General features: G+C 40.8%; 1 protein-coding gene across 4 annotated transcripts in view; it reads right to left on the bottom strand.

Annotated features, from left to right (window-relative positions):
* Window positions 1–13,070, bottom strand: part of ZFYVE26 (zinc finger FYVE-type containing 26) — a 48,573-nt gene that overhangs the window by 32,179 nt on the left and 3,324 nt on the right. For 2 of the 4 annotated variants that reach the window (XM_027641971.1, XM_027641969.1), the window contains exons 4-11: window positions 10,324–10,876; window positions 8,844–8,974; window positions 7,809–7,973; window positions 6,650–6,738; window positions 6,226–6,377; window positions 2,814–2,996; window positions 1,599–2,252; window positions 640–729 (exon numbers count right to left, since the gene is read on the bottom strand). In XM_027641971.1, the coding sequence (XP_027497772.1) occupies window positions 640–729; window positions 1,599–2,252; window positions 2,814–2,996; window positions 6,226–6,377; window positions 6,650–6,738; window positions 7,809–7,973; window positions 8,844–8,974; window positions 10,324–10,876 (2,017 nt within the window). Of the gene's footprint in view, window positions 1–639; window positions 730–1,598; window positions 2,253–2,813; window positions 2,997–6,225; window positions 6,378–6,649; window positions 6,739–7,808; window positions 7,974–8,843; window positions 8,975–9,621; window positions 10,097–10,323; window positions 10,877–13,070 lie in introns of those variants that run through there. The other 2 variants (XM_027641972.1, XM_027641973.1) reach the window with 2 other exon arrangements.

Raw genomic sequence — 13,070 nt, 5'->3', positions numbered from 1 at the left:
AGAAAAGGTAATTAAAACTTACTGCAAATAACAGATCGGGCAACCTCAAGAGATATTCAAGAGTATCTCACAAATCAGCCACCACTGATGTCTATGGTAAATGCAAAAACTGCTGATTTGAAGAAAATGCTGGGCAAGAGATTCTGTTGAGGTGGCCCATCTGACTCACATAGGTACTTTAAAGCTTCTTATTTTGAAACATGCCACTCCAAAACCAGACATGCCTTTTAAAGGCTAAATAGAGAAATGTTGAGGAACACAACTTTCTCCTAAGGCTGTTAATTTACACCACAAACTTCTGCAAATTCACATCCTAGATAATACTGTGATAGGAAAGAAAATATACCAAACAGTCATTGGACATAGTGGAGAAAGAGAAAAATTGGTACTGCAGTTGAGTCCTCCCCTGCCCCAAATCAGACTATGTATGGAAGAAATTATTTAAACAGGTGAGCTTTAGGAAAACAATCTCAATCCAAGTGGGACTGGACTAAGATACTTCAAACCAGTCAGAAAAACAACAGAAATAAATCTAGTTCTCTGCTCCTCGGCCATTAAATCTAATTGCATTCAGCTGTGAGCTCAACAAAATTATGTGCACTTCAGAGATGTCTTCTACAAGTCACTTTTTCAACCTACCTGTCTTGTACCTTCGAGATCTACTCCGTTTCTTAAGGCTGGAGCGCCTGATTAAAGAGCAGTATCTCCTGGAGGCTGCAAGCTGATGTTCTGTGAAAGATTTAAGCAAAAACATTACCAAATGGCCATCAACTCTTATTTGTCTGTCTTAAAGAATCTAGCAGCACATCTACATAGGCAGAACTCTGATGGCAAATCTCCAAAGGAAACACAGTTATCTCAGCTAAGAGCTCTTCTGCAGTAAAGTTTAAACCAGCACCTTGATGTAATTTTGCTGCAATTCAACCAAGTGTATTTTTCACATTCACATCCAAAGTTGCTTGGAACATACTCTACCTTCCACACATCCTTCATGAGTACTAACGGGGTTTTCCAACATAAATGATTCCAACTCTACAGAAAAATATCTATAGTGTAAGTATATAAGGAGCTAGAAACAAAGCAAAAATGATAAGAATTATAATAGTAAAAGAGAGAGTTTGACTTGTTTTGCTGAAACAACTGGCTTCTTCAGTAATGCAGGGTAGTATGAACCCTGACCCAGTCAACAACTCTGCTACATGTTCCTAAAATTTCCAGACTAGGTTAAATCAACACTGTCCAGAAATGAGCTGAGACTATTTGGCTTGCACTAGATGTAACACCACCATGTGTCTTCATATCACTGCACTGTGACTTGTGACAAAGAAGTGGGAGAAAGACAAGCAAACAGAAGCAGTGTGTCCACAAAGGGGAGGGAAAACAGAAACCCCAAACGTCTGACTGGTATAGAGATTGCTCCTGTTGGAGAATGGTACAAGAACCCAGCGATCTTTAACTAGGTCACTCTCCCAGTATCTGCCAGAATGTGCTCCCTCAGTAAGATGCTCAGGGAATTTAGCCTCTGAATGAGATCACTGCCTGGACAGCTGTAAAAGAACAGTGTTGATATATCAGAAAGTGCAAAATAGAAAGCCTACCTGCATTTCTGTTACTCATCACCACCTTGAATCGCCAGTGAGCTTCAGAAAGGTATTTGGAAAACTGTAACATACGATTTCCAAAGGTATCTCTGCTTGCAGAAAGGTTCAAGCACTCAATAAGCTCCAGCTCTTCATGAAGCACATTACTGGAGTCCCATGGGAGAGAACTCTGAATTTCTTCCAGATGGTTGAGAAGCAATGTGAGGAAGGCATCCATGGCCACATCATCCACTAAAAATCCAGTAACATCACTGGTGAAGTGTTTCAGATCCAGGTAGCTCAGCTTAGAGGTTTCACAGCTTTTGCCACCTAACATCGAGTCACAAAGATCTCGGGTATCTGTGTGAACTGTCTGTGCAGCCAGCAGGTGCCCCTCTAACTTCTTTTCAGCCTCTATTAGGTGCTGTGGGCTTTCTGAGGTGGAAGACCAACAACTAGCACTGCCTTCTACAGTCCTAGTAGTACTCTTTTTGTCAAGGTCTTCATCCTCTGCATAGTCCTCAGGTAGAAGAGTCTCAGTATGGAGATCACTGTAGGAAACAAAAAGTAAGGAGAAAATATTCTCCAAAACCTCCAGGCGCAGAGGAGCAGGAATGCTCCTTAAGAACTGCTGACACTTCAAAATGTACTGAGGAAATACTGAAGACCAATCTGTATAATTAAAAAAAAAAAAAGAAAAGAACATTTACTACATTTTTAGGGGTTCCTTTTAAGAAAATCCTAGCAGAGGAAAGTGTCCCAGTGACTCAGACCAAATCACTCCTCCACAAATCAAGTAAACATATGTCCAGTATTTTACATTTAAAAAGGCAGTGTGCCTCCTCCCTCTGAGTAATGCCAATTACCACTTTGTTCAATGATGTGCAAATTCAGATTACACCCATTTTAGTCATTGAATCAGTTTCAGCTCTGGGAAATCAAAAGTTCTTGCAAAAGCATCCCTGCCACTACCATCCTATATCACTTTCTTTTTGCACTGTAGTTTTTGGACAATTACCTTAAATGTTTTAAAACAAGGCAGGTAGCTTATTTATATCTGTTATTACTAAAGATAACAACACCTCAAAGAAATGCCACTATGCTTGTTTGCAAAGCACCCATAGCCCACTGAATAAAAACACCATATGTACACAGGGTGCAACATTATTCCAATTCAGAGCCCAGCAATTGGAGAAGCACAAGCTACTGAACCTGAGAAAGGAGGCCAATCACCTGCTGGTTCCCCAGAAGTTGCATCCTCAGGGATATGACCAAAAAGGCCGCGTATGCAATCCTTGCACTTGGAATGCTTATGTGAATTCACACAGAGAGCATAGATAGCATACTTCATGGCACAAAACGCTCGGAAGAGCGCCAGATTGCGCTGCTGACTCAGGGTGTTAGCGACTGTTGCTGCTGTGGAGGGAAATTAGAGCAGTGAGGGGGTAGGATGTAGACAAGAAAAGTTAATTTTCTCCTGCAGTTCCTGCACAGCAATATTTATCCAGTCTTTCTTCCTCAGTGTCACTTCCACCTCATCTCTGATCCATCTCACTGTTAATTTTGGAAAAAAGACCAAACAACCCAACCCACAACAGATGGGCACAGAAAAGTCAGGTCTGGATCCCTTTCTAAAAAGAAAATTTTCTCTGAATTTGTGTAACAGGGCCTGGCTACAGCTCAGAACGACCAAAATCTGCTCATAACGAGTCTCATTAGAAGTATGTGGTTAAGCTACACCGCTTCCTTTACAACAGAGGGACAAACCCTCTGTCACTTCAGCATCTTAGAATTCTGTGCTCTAGTACACAGTAGATAAGTAGGGAGACAGTGTAGACTGGCTATGATCATCGTGAGAATAGAGTACCAACACTGCTACAGATTTGTGCTAATAAACAGGTATCGCAGTTGATTCTACCCACAATGGCTGGCCACAGAGATCAAATACAATCTGCAATCGATTCAAGAAAAAGTACAGTCCCACAAGTCTCCTTCACACATTTATGCTAAAGGCGACTTAGAGAAGCACTGCACTTCTCCCTTTTTTTGAGGAAAGGTATCACATGCCAGAGACATGATCCCTTAGTACAACAGAACAGCAGAACTGCAAATTATGTAAAAGTCACATCATCATCCCCTTCACCCACTCACACAATGTAGTGTCATATGTTCTGTTATGAATTATCCAACTACTGTACAAAGGTTAAAAAAGACAAAAAGCCCACAACAGCCAAACAAAAAGACAACCACACACAATCACACACGGTGTTAAATTAGTGCTTGGAATCCCCTTCTCCCATATTCTTATACAAGGAGTAGACTGTCCCTCTGCCTACTGTCATACAGGAAAAGCATTAGCCAAGTTTTTTTAAATGAAGCACGGGTACGAAGCACAATGTACTGATAATGTCTGCATTCAAACCCCATGACTGAACAGCATTACTTAACCTAGAAAGTGTTTCAGCACTGTCCTCCACAAGGTTTGAGTATGACTGCAAAAAAAAGCACCAGTCTGAACACTTCTGAAAACTACAGAGCAGCCAAGACAAAATGACTGAAACCACAGTTGGAAACCATTATTCCCTATCACTGTCATTCTAAACAGCGACAACAGTGGAAAGTGTAGACAGAACTGAGGAAACATCCAAGTATGAATCCTTTGCAGAACCCACATGGCCATGGAAATCCTACGGTTCACCAGCAGCTTGACATTGATATGTAGACACCCAAAAAGCTCTCAATACCAATGTCTTAAGAGGACTTCAGGCAGGTAAAGCCTGATATTTGCCAATCCTCTAAAACAGAGAAATAGCTAGCTGGAGATACTGCAAGATACACACTGGTAATAAAAAATAAGTTTAATACACTTTTGCTTCGCATCTGGAAAGACTTGGATGCAGTGAGTCTCTTCAGTATTTCCATCTAAATGAATCTTTTTCATTGTACCAACACTGAAGAACTATTCTTTAACGATAAGCACTTTTCTTCCTATGCCAGAAATTCTAACACCTTATTCTTGAATACTGTAACTCATGAGGAAATTGCTGTCCACCATTTCTTTTGTTAGTGTGACTGATCAAAGCCAGTGTTACCCATGGCCTGAACACAAGTGTCTACCAATACCACTACTTTGGTTACAGTAATGCAGCTGACAGATGTCTATGAGAAAGAAGAGGAAGATGAGGAAGTATGTGGGGTGAGGGGAGGAGACCTGTTAACATTACCATGTCAGATGAATCAAAACTTTATGACTCCTCTCTTCCTTTTAAGTTTCAAAATAGATTATTTTAAAGGAGATTCTAATAGACTGTTTATAGAATTATCTGAATTTTGCAATAATCACTGAGTTGAAAAGAGAAGGAAGACTTATCTTCCATTAATTAGTTCCATAAATTAATGTGATACAAAAAAAAGAAGAGAAACCGCAGCCAGAGTTATTTTGCTACAGTCATGCAGCTCCCAGAAGATATGATGGGACTGCCTCTTCCTGTTTTTGAAGTTTTGACAGAATTTAAGCAGAAGAGAAATAAAATGTAAGAACTATTAAAAAAACCCAAAACCAACACCAGCAGCAACAAAATAATTTCAAAAAGCAGGACACTGAAACCTAAGATCTATATAGAGTCTCAATCATTACATCTTTTGAAACTATTCAAGACAACTGTCATGATAATTTTAACACCAAAACCTGTAAAAGTAGAACTGGGAACCAACATCACAACAATATGATACTGGAAGGAGACAAAACTGCTTCCCACTAGGCAACCTGGAAAAATCTTTGCAAGATCCATCACTGAGAGCTCTCCACAGAACTCAGGTTGAAATTACACATGTACAAATCCCAAACCATAGAAAGAAGAAGGCACAAAAAATTGCAGCTTCTTAGGTTCTAGTACACACAGGAAGACTGAGTTTCTACATCATTATTCAGAAGCCCTAAGAGAAAACAGCCTTAAAATAGCAGCAGCCGAACATGGATACAGGCTGCAATCAAGAGTGTCCAGGGAGAGTCACTTCTAAGTGAACTAACGTGTTTAGTAATCCCAGGTATTTCAGGCACCCAAGTAGAACACGGGAAGGTGAGGGAAGTGAGGCAGGAGTTATGTAAACACAGCCTGTAGGTAAGCCTTACTGATTTAAATATTGAAGTTGGTAGCACTTATTATTAGAAGAAAGAAAAAACTTTTTTGTATCTTTCAAAAATGAAGATGTTATAGTATGAGATATTGTCTATTTCATCTGGGTTTGCCCTTTGATTTTAAATTTAAGTGCAGAGGTGACTGAAATCCAAACCATACATACACACTTCAAACTAAGGGTATTACACAGTATAGAAGTTACAATGAGCAGCACATTTTAGAAACATGTGCAAAGTCTTGTTACCATTTTGAAGCACTTTCAGAGATCTATGAGATCTCACAACTCCTTCTTGGGAGACAATTTACTCCCTAAAAGAATTCTAAAATAATTTCCACATACTCTCTAGATTTCTTCTCCAAAACAGCTGACAAGCAGTATCTCACACAGTCACAGAAGCAGGTCAAAAGAACAGATTCTTCCTGGCAGAAATACTGAGCATACACACTCGATGGATCGGGAGTTTTCTGTGTTCTCACGACCCTGCACATTTACCCTGCACATTTACCCTGGTCTCTAGCAGGAACCTTTTGAAGAAGCTCAATAACATCGTCTTCATTCAGTGCCAGAAGATTAGTGAGATGATGCAGAGAGTACACTGCAGTGTGGCAATCCAGACTGTGCAAGTGTTGCAAAAGAACCTTCCTTGGGACAGTAATACTAGAAGAGAGAACAAAGAGGTGGCACAGATTTAGATCTCAGTCAAGTTTAAAGACGTAACTACCACTCTAATTCTGACTGAACCAAACTACTGCAGTTAAAAAGAAAAACAAAGAGCATAACTGCAGCCCATGAAGCAATTTTGAGCCTTTGTGATATACAGTCACTGTCAGATGATTAGCCAAGAAAATAACACCTTTTCTATTTGCATACATAAACTAATAGGTAGATTTGGCAAGACAGTTTGGAAAAAGTCTTTCTGATCACTTTACCTGTTTTGCTGCATGCACCATTCAAGAACTTCCACATGAGCCCACAGCCCATCACAAAAATCTTTCAATACTGAATCATTGCACAGATCCTAAATGGAAAGACAAATAAAAGAACCTCTTTACAAGAAGTCCCTCAATCAGACAGCAGAACCAAGCCTGTGACACATATGGTGTGTTCCTAAGACTTCTTTACCCAGATAATAACTTTCAAATACAGAAAATTGCCAGTTTTATTACAAAGTCAGCAAAGAAGGGCTATTCCGATGGAACACAGAGGTCAGTCAGCCTCCCCTTGACACATCTACAGACCATGGAAAGGTCACTACATCTGTTTTCAAGATTAGCTTTCAAAATGCAAATTAATGCTTCTTAGTAACAATCATGTACTAGAACAGATGACATACTGGGTAGCAGACAGTTATTCTCCTTTTCCATGTGCTTTTCTATTAAAAAAAGATCTGCTAAAATCAGATCTCAAAGTTTCACTTTGCAGATGCTACTGAATAGACAATAACTCCCTTAAGGCAATATCAGCCTCAATCTACACTGTGATCCAGCAGTACAAGGCTCATCATCTCCACACTTCTGCCATCTAAGCCACCTGCCAGCCAGAAGACATCATCTGAAGTGCAACTACACCCTCAGAGCTGGAACCCTCTCTTCTGCACAGACGAAGGCTGCCCACAAACAAGGTGGATTTTCCACTCACAACTCTTGCAATTTATCATTTCATTGTGAGAATAAGTATGGGGAATTTCCAAGCTACTCTGTTGCTGAACTCAAGCTAGCTGTGACCAGAGTTAGCCACTATCCAAGGATGACTCACTGGAGTAAATTACACAAAGCAAAGACCTCCAGGTCTTTTCAAAACATCAACAACCATTGCTGTTTTTCTTTGTTTGTTGACACCAAAAGCTGTAGAGTTTATGCATGAGAAACTTTCAGAGTCTCCTGTGCAATCACACTCCCTTCACAGTTGACCAAAAAGAAGGAAGGAAAGCGTCCAATTATGTTACCTACACATAACTGTAGCATCTTAGCTTTCTAAAATCCCATTTTGAGAAAGACCAACATTCTCACTGAAGATGTGGTTTTACTTATTTTTGCAAACAAATTGCATTATCTGGACTCAGACTGGGATACTGTCACTTTCTTTCACCTGAGTTTTGTGTAGAGTCCATAGCAGCGCTTTTGCTGATTCCAAGCTTTGACAATGAGTCCATCCTAGCAACACCAAGAGACGGCTAAGGGGGTTGAATTCTCTCCTCAACAAACTGTTCAGGCTTGAGTAGTCTTCTCTTTTCAGTAAAGTTAATGCAGTCACCTAGAAAACAAAAGGAATAAGTATTTATTTTTCCAGAATGTAGAGACCCATAGTAGTGGCAGACTACGTAAGCAAGCAGCCATTTCAATATTAGCTTCAAAAATAGTGAAGTTCTGCATCTGGAACTTCCCTGAACTTACATCTTCCAAACCATCAGATTACTCACCAGTAAAGTTGTCCTAAGGAAAAAAAACATCACTTCAAATGCTTACTAAAGAGCCAACTCACACTCACTCTACATTACCTTTACATTCCTCCTAGTGATTATGTCTCTGTCAAGGATATTATGTAGGAGACTTCTATGAGCATATTACTTCGAAGTGGAAATATGTTCAACCTTCAAAACTCTCATTTTAACAGTGACCACCCCTCTGCATTTTACTTTTTCTATCTATGTAAATACATTCAAATCAATAAATTTCAAACACTATTTTTCATCAGGTCGTCAAGCTCTTTAAAACATAAATTTTTAAACATAACTTATTAACATAAATTAAAACATGTAAACTAATCTCACAGCCCCATGTCTACCAGCATCAGAAAAGCAAAGCAACAAGTTCAAGGTAATGAGGTAAATTGAGTATCCAACAAAATTACAAGCAGAACATGGGACTTCTTAAATCCTGAAGACTTAATCTTCAGTCTGCATGAAGATGAGCTTTTCCCAAAATCTCACTAGCTGTTTTATGTTCATCACACAGCTGCAAGTCGGGGAGTTATCACCAGTTACCCCCTTGTTCCAATTAGTCATAACCCCTGGTAAACACTGTATGAATACAGAATGCTTCTGTGCACCACCAAGATACGATCAATACAGGGACTGACTTTAGCCTCCATTGGGTTTCCCTGTTAATGATTTTATGGCTGTACCAGAATCTGTTCCAGAAAGTGCTTGCTGCTGCTCAAGCAGTAGAAATAGGCTGTCTTCCAAGAAGAAGCTTCTATGGGATCTGAGAACAAACTCATCACAGTTCGCTCTGTATCCAGCTGCTCAGATGAACCTAAAAAACATCACAACATGTTTCCAGTAGAGAAGGGTACCTTTAACAGAGGCATAATTGCTACTGATTTAAACTGAGAAACACTCAACATTTTCTCAAACACTAACCAGTTGTTACATGTTAACAGCTAAGATTCTCAAGTATTGTTACTGGAAAATAAGAAGGCCAAGCAGAAAAATTTGATAAAAAGGTCAGACTGGAAACCAGGAAACTGTCTGGACAGTCATTAACATAGCAAGAGGCTGCTGAGCACACAGATTGTTTGCATCAGCTCAGATCACCCTGCCTGACTTTGTTTAGCCATACACATATCCTCTGTATGTTTCATGAATTCTCTCTTGTGCTCTGAGATGCTGTGCTGCTTTGCAGGGCCTTAGCAAGGACTTGTCCAGCACAGGAACTTCTCAGATCTGTGCAAAGTGAGAGTGAAGGTATGTGGATCTCCCTTTCTCTTCCCCCACGAGGAAGCATGAACTGTAGTGATTATCAGAAATGCTAGAGTTGGCCGCACTAGCCTGAACTTCCCTTCAGGAATCCCTCTGAGTGAAGGGAGAAGAGAGGATACAAACCCCACTGACTTACACCTCTGTGTACAGAAGTGAGCAAAAGAGGGTAGGCATTCTAGTTCTTCCTCCTTGCACACTCACCTGCCACTTTACTGTCAAGATCATGGGCATCACTTGCCATTCAGTTTCAGCTGAGATCCTCATAGAATATGCTGAGTTGGAAGGGACCCATCAGGATCATCGAGTTACAACCAAATGTACCAGTCATAGGGAGCTAGACAGAGGCTGTGAAGTTATGGCTGGTACAAAATCAACAGCTGGGCTCTGACAAATGAGCAGGTAATCAAACTGCATCTTCTTTCCAGATGGGATATAAGCCCACTCCACATCTCCTTCCACTTTCAGAAGTTTACTTTTCCAGTATTAAGGGGTTTGAACATTTTGGAATTAATGAGGTAACTGAACTGTTACTGGCCAGAAAGAGAACATCCTCCAACATGGATGACCCTGAGTTGGAGTCATACTTTACATACCTAAGGATGTCAATCTTCTTACAAGCAAGGTCTTCATCAAGAGAAATGCTGAGCAGATTGAAATAAAGGGGTGGTAAAGGAAGTGATCAGAAAAGAAGATAGCAGACTGCAGAAATGTAGAGAGAGAACTGGTGTTCCTATGCCAATTCCTTGCTTTAAGGATCATTTTAGCATCAACTTTCATAAGACTCTGCGGTTTATTAAGGCTCCTTAGCAAGAACACTGCCTGACTTCTTGACAACTTGCCTGTTTAATGCCTTAATGGTTTTGTTAAACAGGAAATTAAAACAAAGCAAAAAGTGAAACAAACCTTTTTGTGTAGACTTTGACAACAAAAACTTTTCTTTTGTTCTTTCTGTGAGAACACTGCTATAAAGGCTTAACAGGCCATGGCTCTGTTTCCTCAGCATACAGCTTAGTAGCTTCTCCTCCCTCAGTGGGCTTCCCTCAGCCCAGCACACATCCAAGAGCTCCCTGAATAGGTGCCTTACTTCATCTGCTTGATGCTCCACATCAAAAGTCACTATACTGAGAGCAGCATAAATTGTATCTACTAGTTCTCTTCGATCTAGTTTGGCTGAAACCTCAGAACTGCCCTGGAGCCTCTGCAGAGATTTCAAGGAGTCACAAAGAAATTCAACGAAGATGTTCTGTAGAGCGCGATAGTGCTGGAGTGAAGAGCTGTGTGTGCCTTGTTCCTCCTGGAAGAACTCCAGCAGGGCTTTTGCCCTCTGGGGAGCCCGCAGCAAAAGCTTTCGGAGAGCTGAAACAACATCCAAACTGAATTTGTGAGAGCAGTCATCTCTTCTTTTGCTGTCTGTGATGTGCTCGTTCTGGGTGCACTCAAATGCTTCAAACAGTTCCTGGTAGGGAAATAATAAAAGAGTAAGCCTTTTAGACTCCATTAATATATGAAATGAATTATTTAAAAAAATAGAAGAAACTTGAAAGCAAACAGATAAATCAATTTAGAAACACTGTACCACCTAGGAAATCCCATTATTTATGGTCCACCTTATCCAATGTCCTTCCTAGAAGAGTGGATATGTCTGAATATGTAACAAAATGTAAAGAATCTTATAACACAGAAGTACACTATAAGTCACATGCAGTCCCTATGGGGTGGCTAAGGCACCTCTTAGCAACATACTGCTGTAACTTCATAAGCCACTAAGAGCATAATGATTAGTGTGTTTTTTTTTCAATCCTACTTTTCCAGATTCATACTATCCATCTACCAACCACATCATCCTCATCAATTTTCCAAATCTGTTTAAAACTGACCAACAGATTCAGAAGCCACTTCTTTCTTAAGCAACAATAACTTTTCTTCCTAACAGAAGCATACTTACAATTGAGAACAAGGAATGGGAAAACAAAAAAAATCCAGTTAGCTCTCCCAATAACGGGTGGGAAGGCGAGAGACAAGCCAGTTGAATATCACTTAAGCAGCACTTGTGGCACTACCTGGGAGAGGTGGTTGGTGTGCATAAAAAAATGAGAAGTCCACAACACCCATTTTTTTTCATTTGCTGGATCAAAACATAGCTCTACCTACCAACATGCCTCTGACAGTAATTGTGACAAAGAGGTTGCTGAATCTCATGTTTCTGTGCAACACTGGTGGACAGTGTGGACAATGGTGGAATCATTCGTGACCTTGGAGGTTAGATGGCAACATGTACAGACTTCATTACTCATTAACAGACTTCCAGGAGATTTACCTTAATCAACATTCAAGTTTATCTTGATTGTTTCCATCCTGTAATTGTTAGTTCTGCATCTTTAGGAAAGTATTGAATATCTTTTCCTTATTCATATTTAAAAGTTGCCAAGAGCTTCTGAATATAATAACTTACCATTTTCCTCTTAAAAATGGTAAACAAAAAAAAAATCTTTAAAGAGTTAGAATCTCTAGGACTAGAAGCAACATCTTATGACATTTAACACACCATGTCAGGTCTAAATCTGTTGTAACTAACACCAAATTAGGGCAGTTCTATAATTAGTAACTTTCCTGATTTTCTGCTCTATACTTGCTTTTGATATTAATCCATCTTTGCATATTTCCATGCATTTCTCAAATAAATCATAGAATCATAGAATAGATTGGGTTGGAAAAGACCTCCAAGATCATCAAGTCCAACCCCTGATCCAACTCCAATTACTATATCATGGCACTAAGGGCCACGTCCAATCTCTTTTTAAAAACCTCCAGGGATGGTGAATCCACCACCTCTCTGGGTAGGCCGTTCCAATGCCTGATAACCCTCTCTGTAAAGAATTTCTTCCTAACATCTAACCTAAACCTCCCCTGGCAGAGCTTGAGCCCATGTCCCCTTGTTGGCTGCCTGGGAGAAGAGACCAACCCCCACCTGGCTATAACCTCCCTTCAGGTAGTTGAAGAGAGTGATGAGGTCGCCTCTAAGCCTTCTCTTTTCCAGACTGAACAACCCCAGCTCCCTCAGCCTCTCCTCATAGGACTTGTGCTCAAGTCCCTTCACCAACCTTGTTACTCTTCTCTGGACCTGCTCCAGCACCTCAATGTCCTTCCTGAACTGAGGGGCCCGGAACTGGACAGAGTACAGGGGAAGGATCACTTCCCTGCTCCTGTTGGCCACACTGTTCCTGATCCAGGCCAGGATGCCATTGGCCTTCTTGGCCACCTGGGCACACTGCTGGCTCATGTTCAGCTTCCTGTCAATCAGCACCCCCAGGTCCCTTTCTGCCTGGCTGCTCTCCAGCCACTCTGTCCCCAGCCTGTAGTGCTGCAGGGAGTTGTTGTGGCCAAAGTGCAGGACCCGGCACTTGGCCTTGTTGAACTTCATTCCATTGGAATCAGCCCAACTCTCCAGTCTGTCCAGGTCCCTCTGCAGAGCCCTCCTGCCTTCCAGCTGATTGACACTCCCTCCCAACTTGGTGTCATCTGCAAATTTGCTGATGATGGACTCAATGCCCTCATCTAAATCATCGATAAAGATGTTAAAAAGGACTGGGCCCAACACTGATCCCTGGGGGACACCACTGGTGACCGGCCACCAACTGGATGCAACTCCG

The sequence above is a fragment of the Corapipo altera genome, unplaced genomic scaffold (genome assembly GCF_003945725.1).
Source record: "Corapipo altera isolate COAL_440 unplaced genomic scaffold, ASM394572v1 23b, whole genome shotgun sequence".
Taxonomy (NCBI): Eukaryota; Metazoa; Chordata; class Aves; order Passeriformes; family Pipridae; genus Corapipo; species Corapipo altera.
The sequence above is the reverse complement of the archived record's forward strand: the minus strand, read 5'-3'. Positions and strand labels throughout refer to the sequence as shown.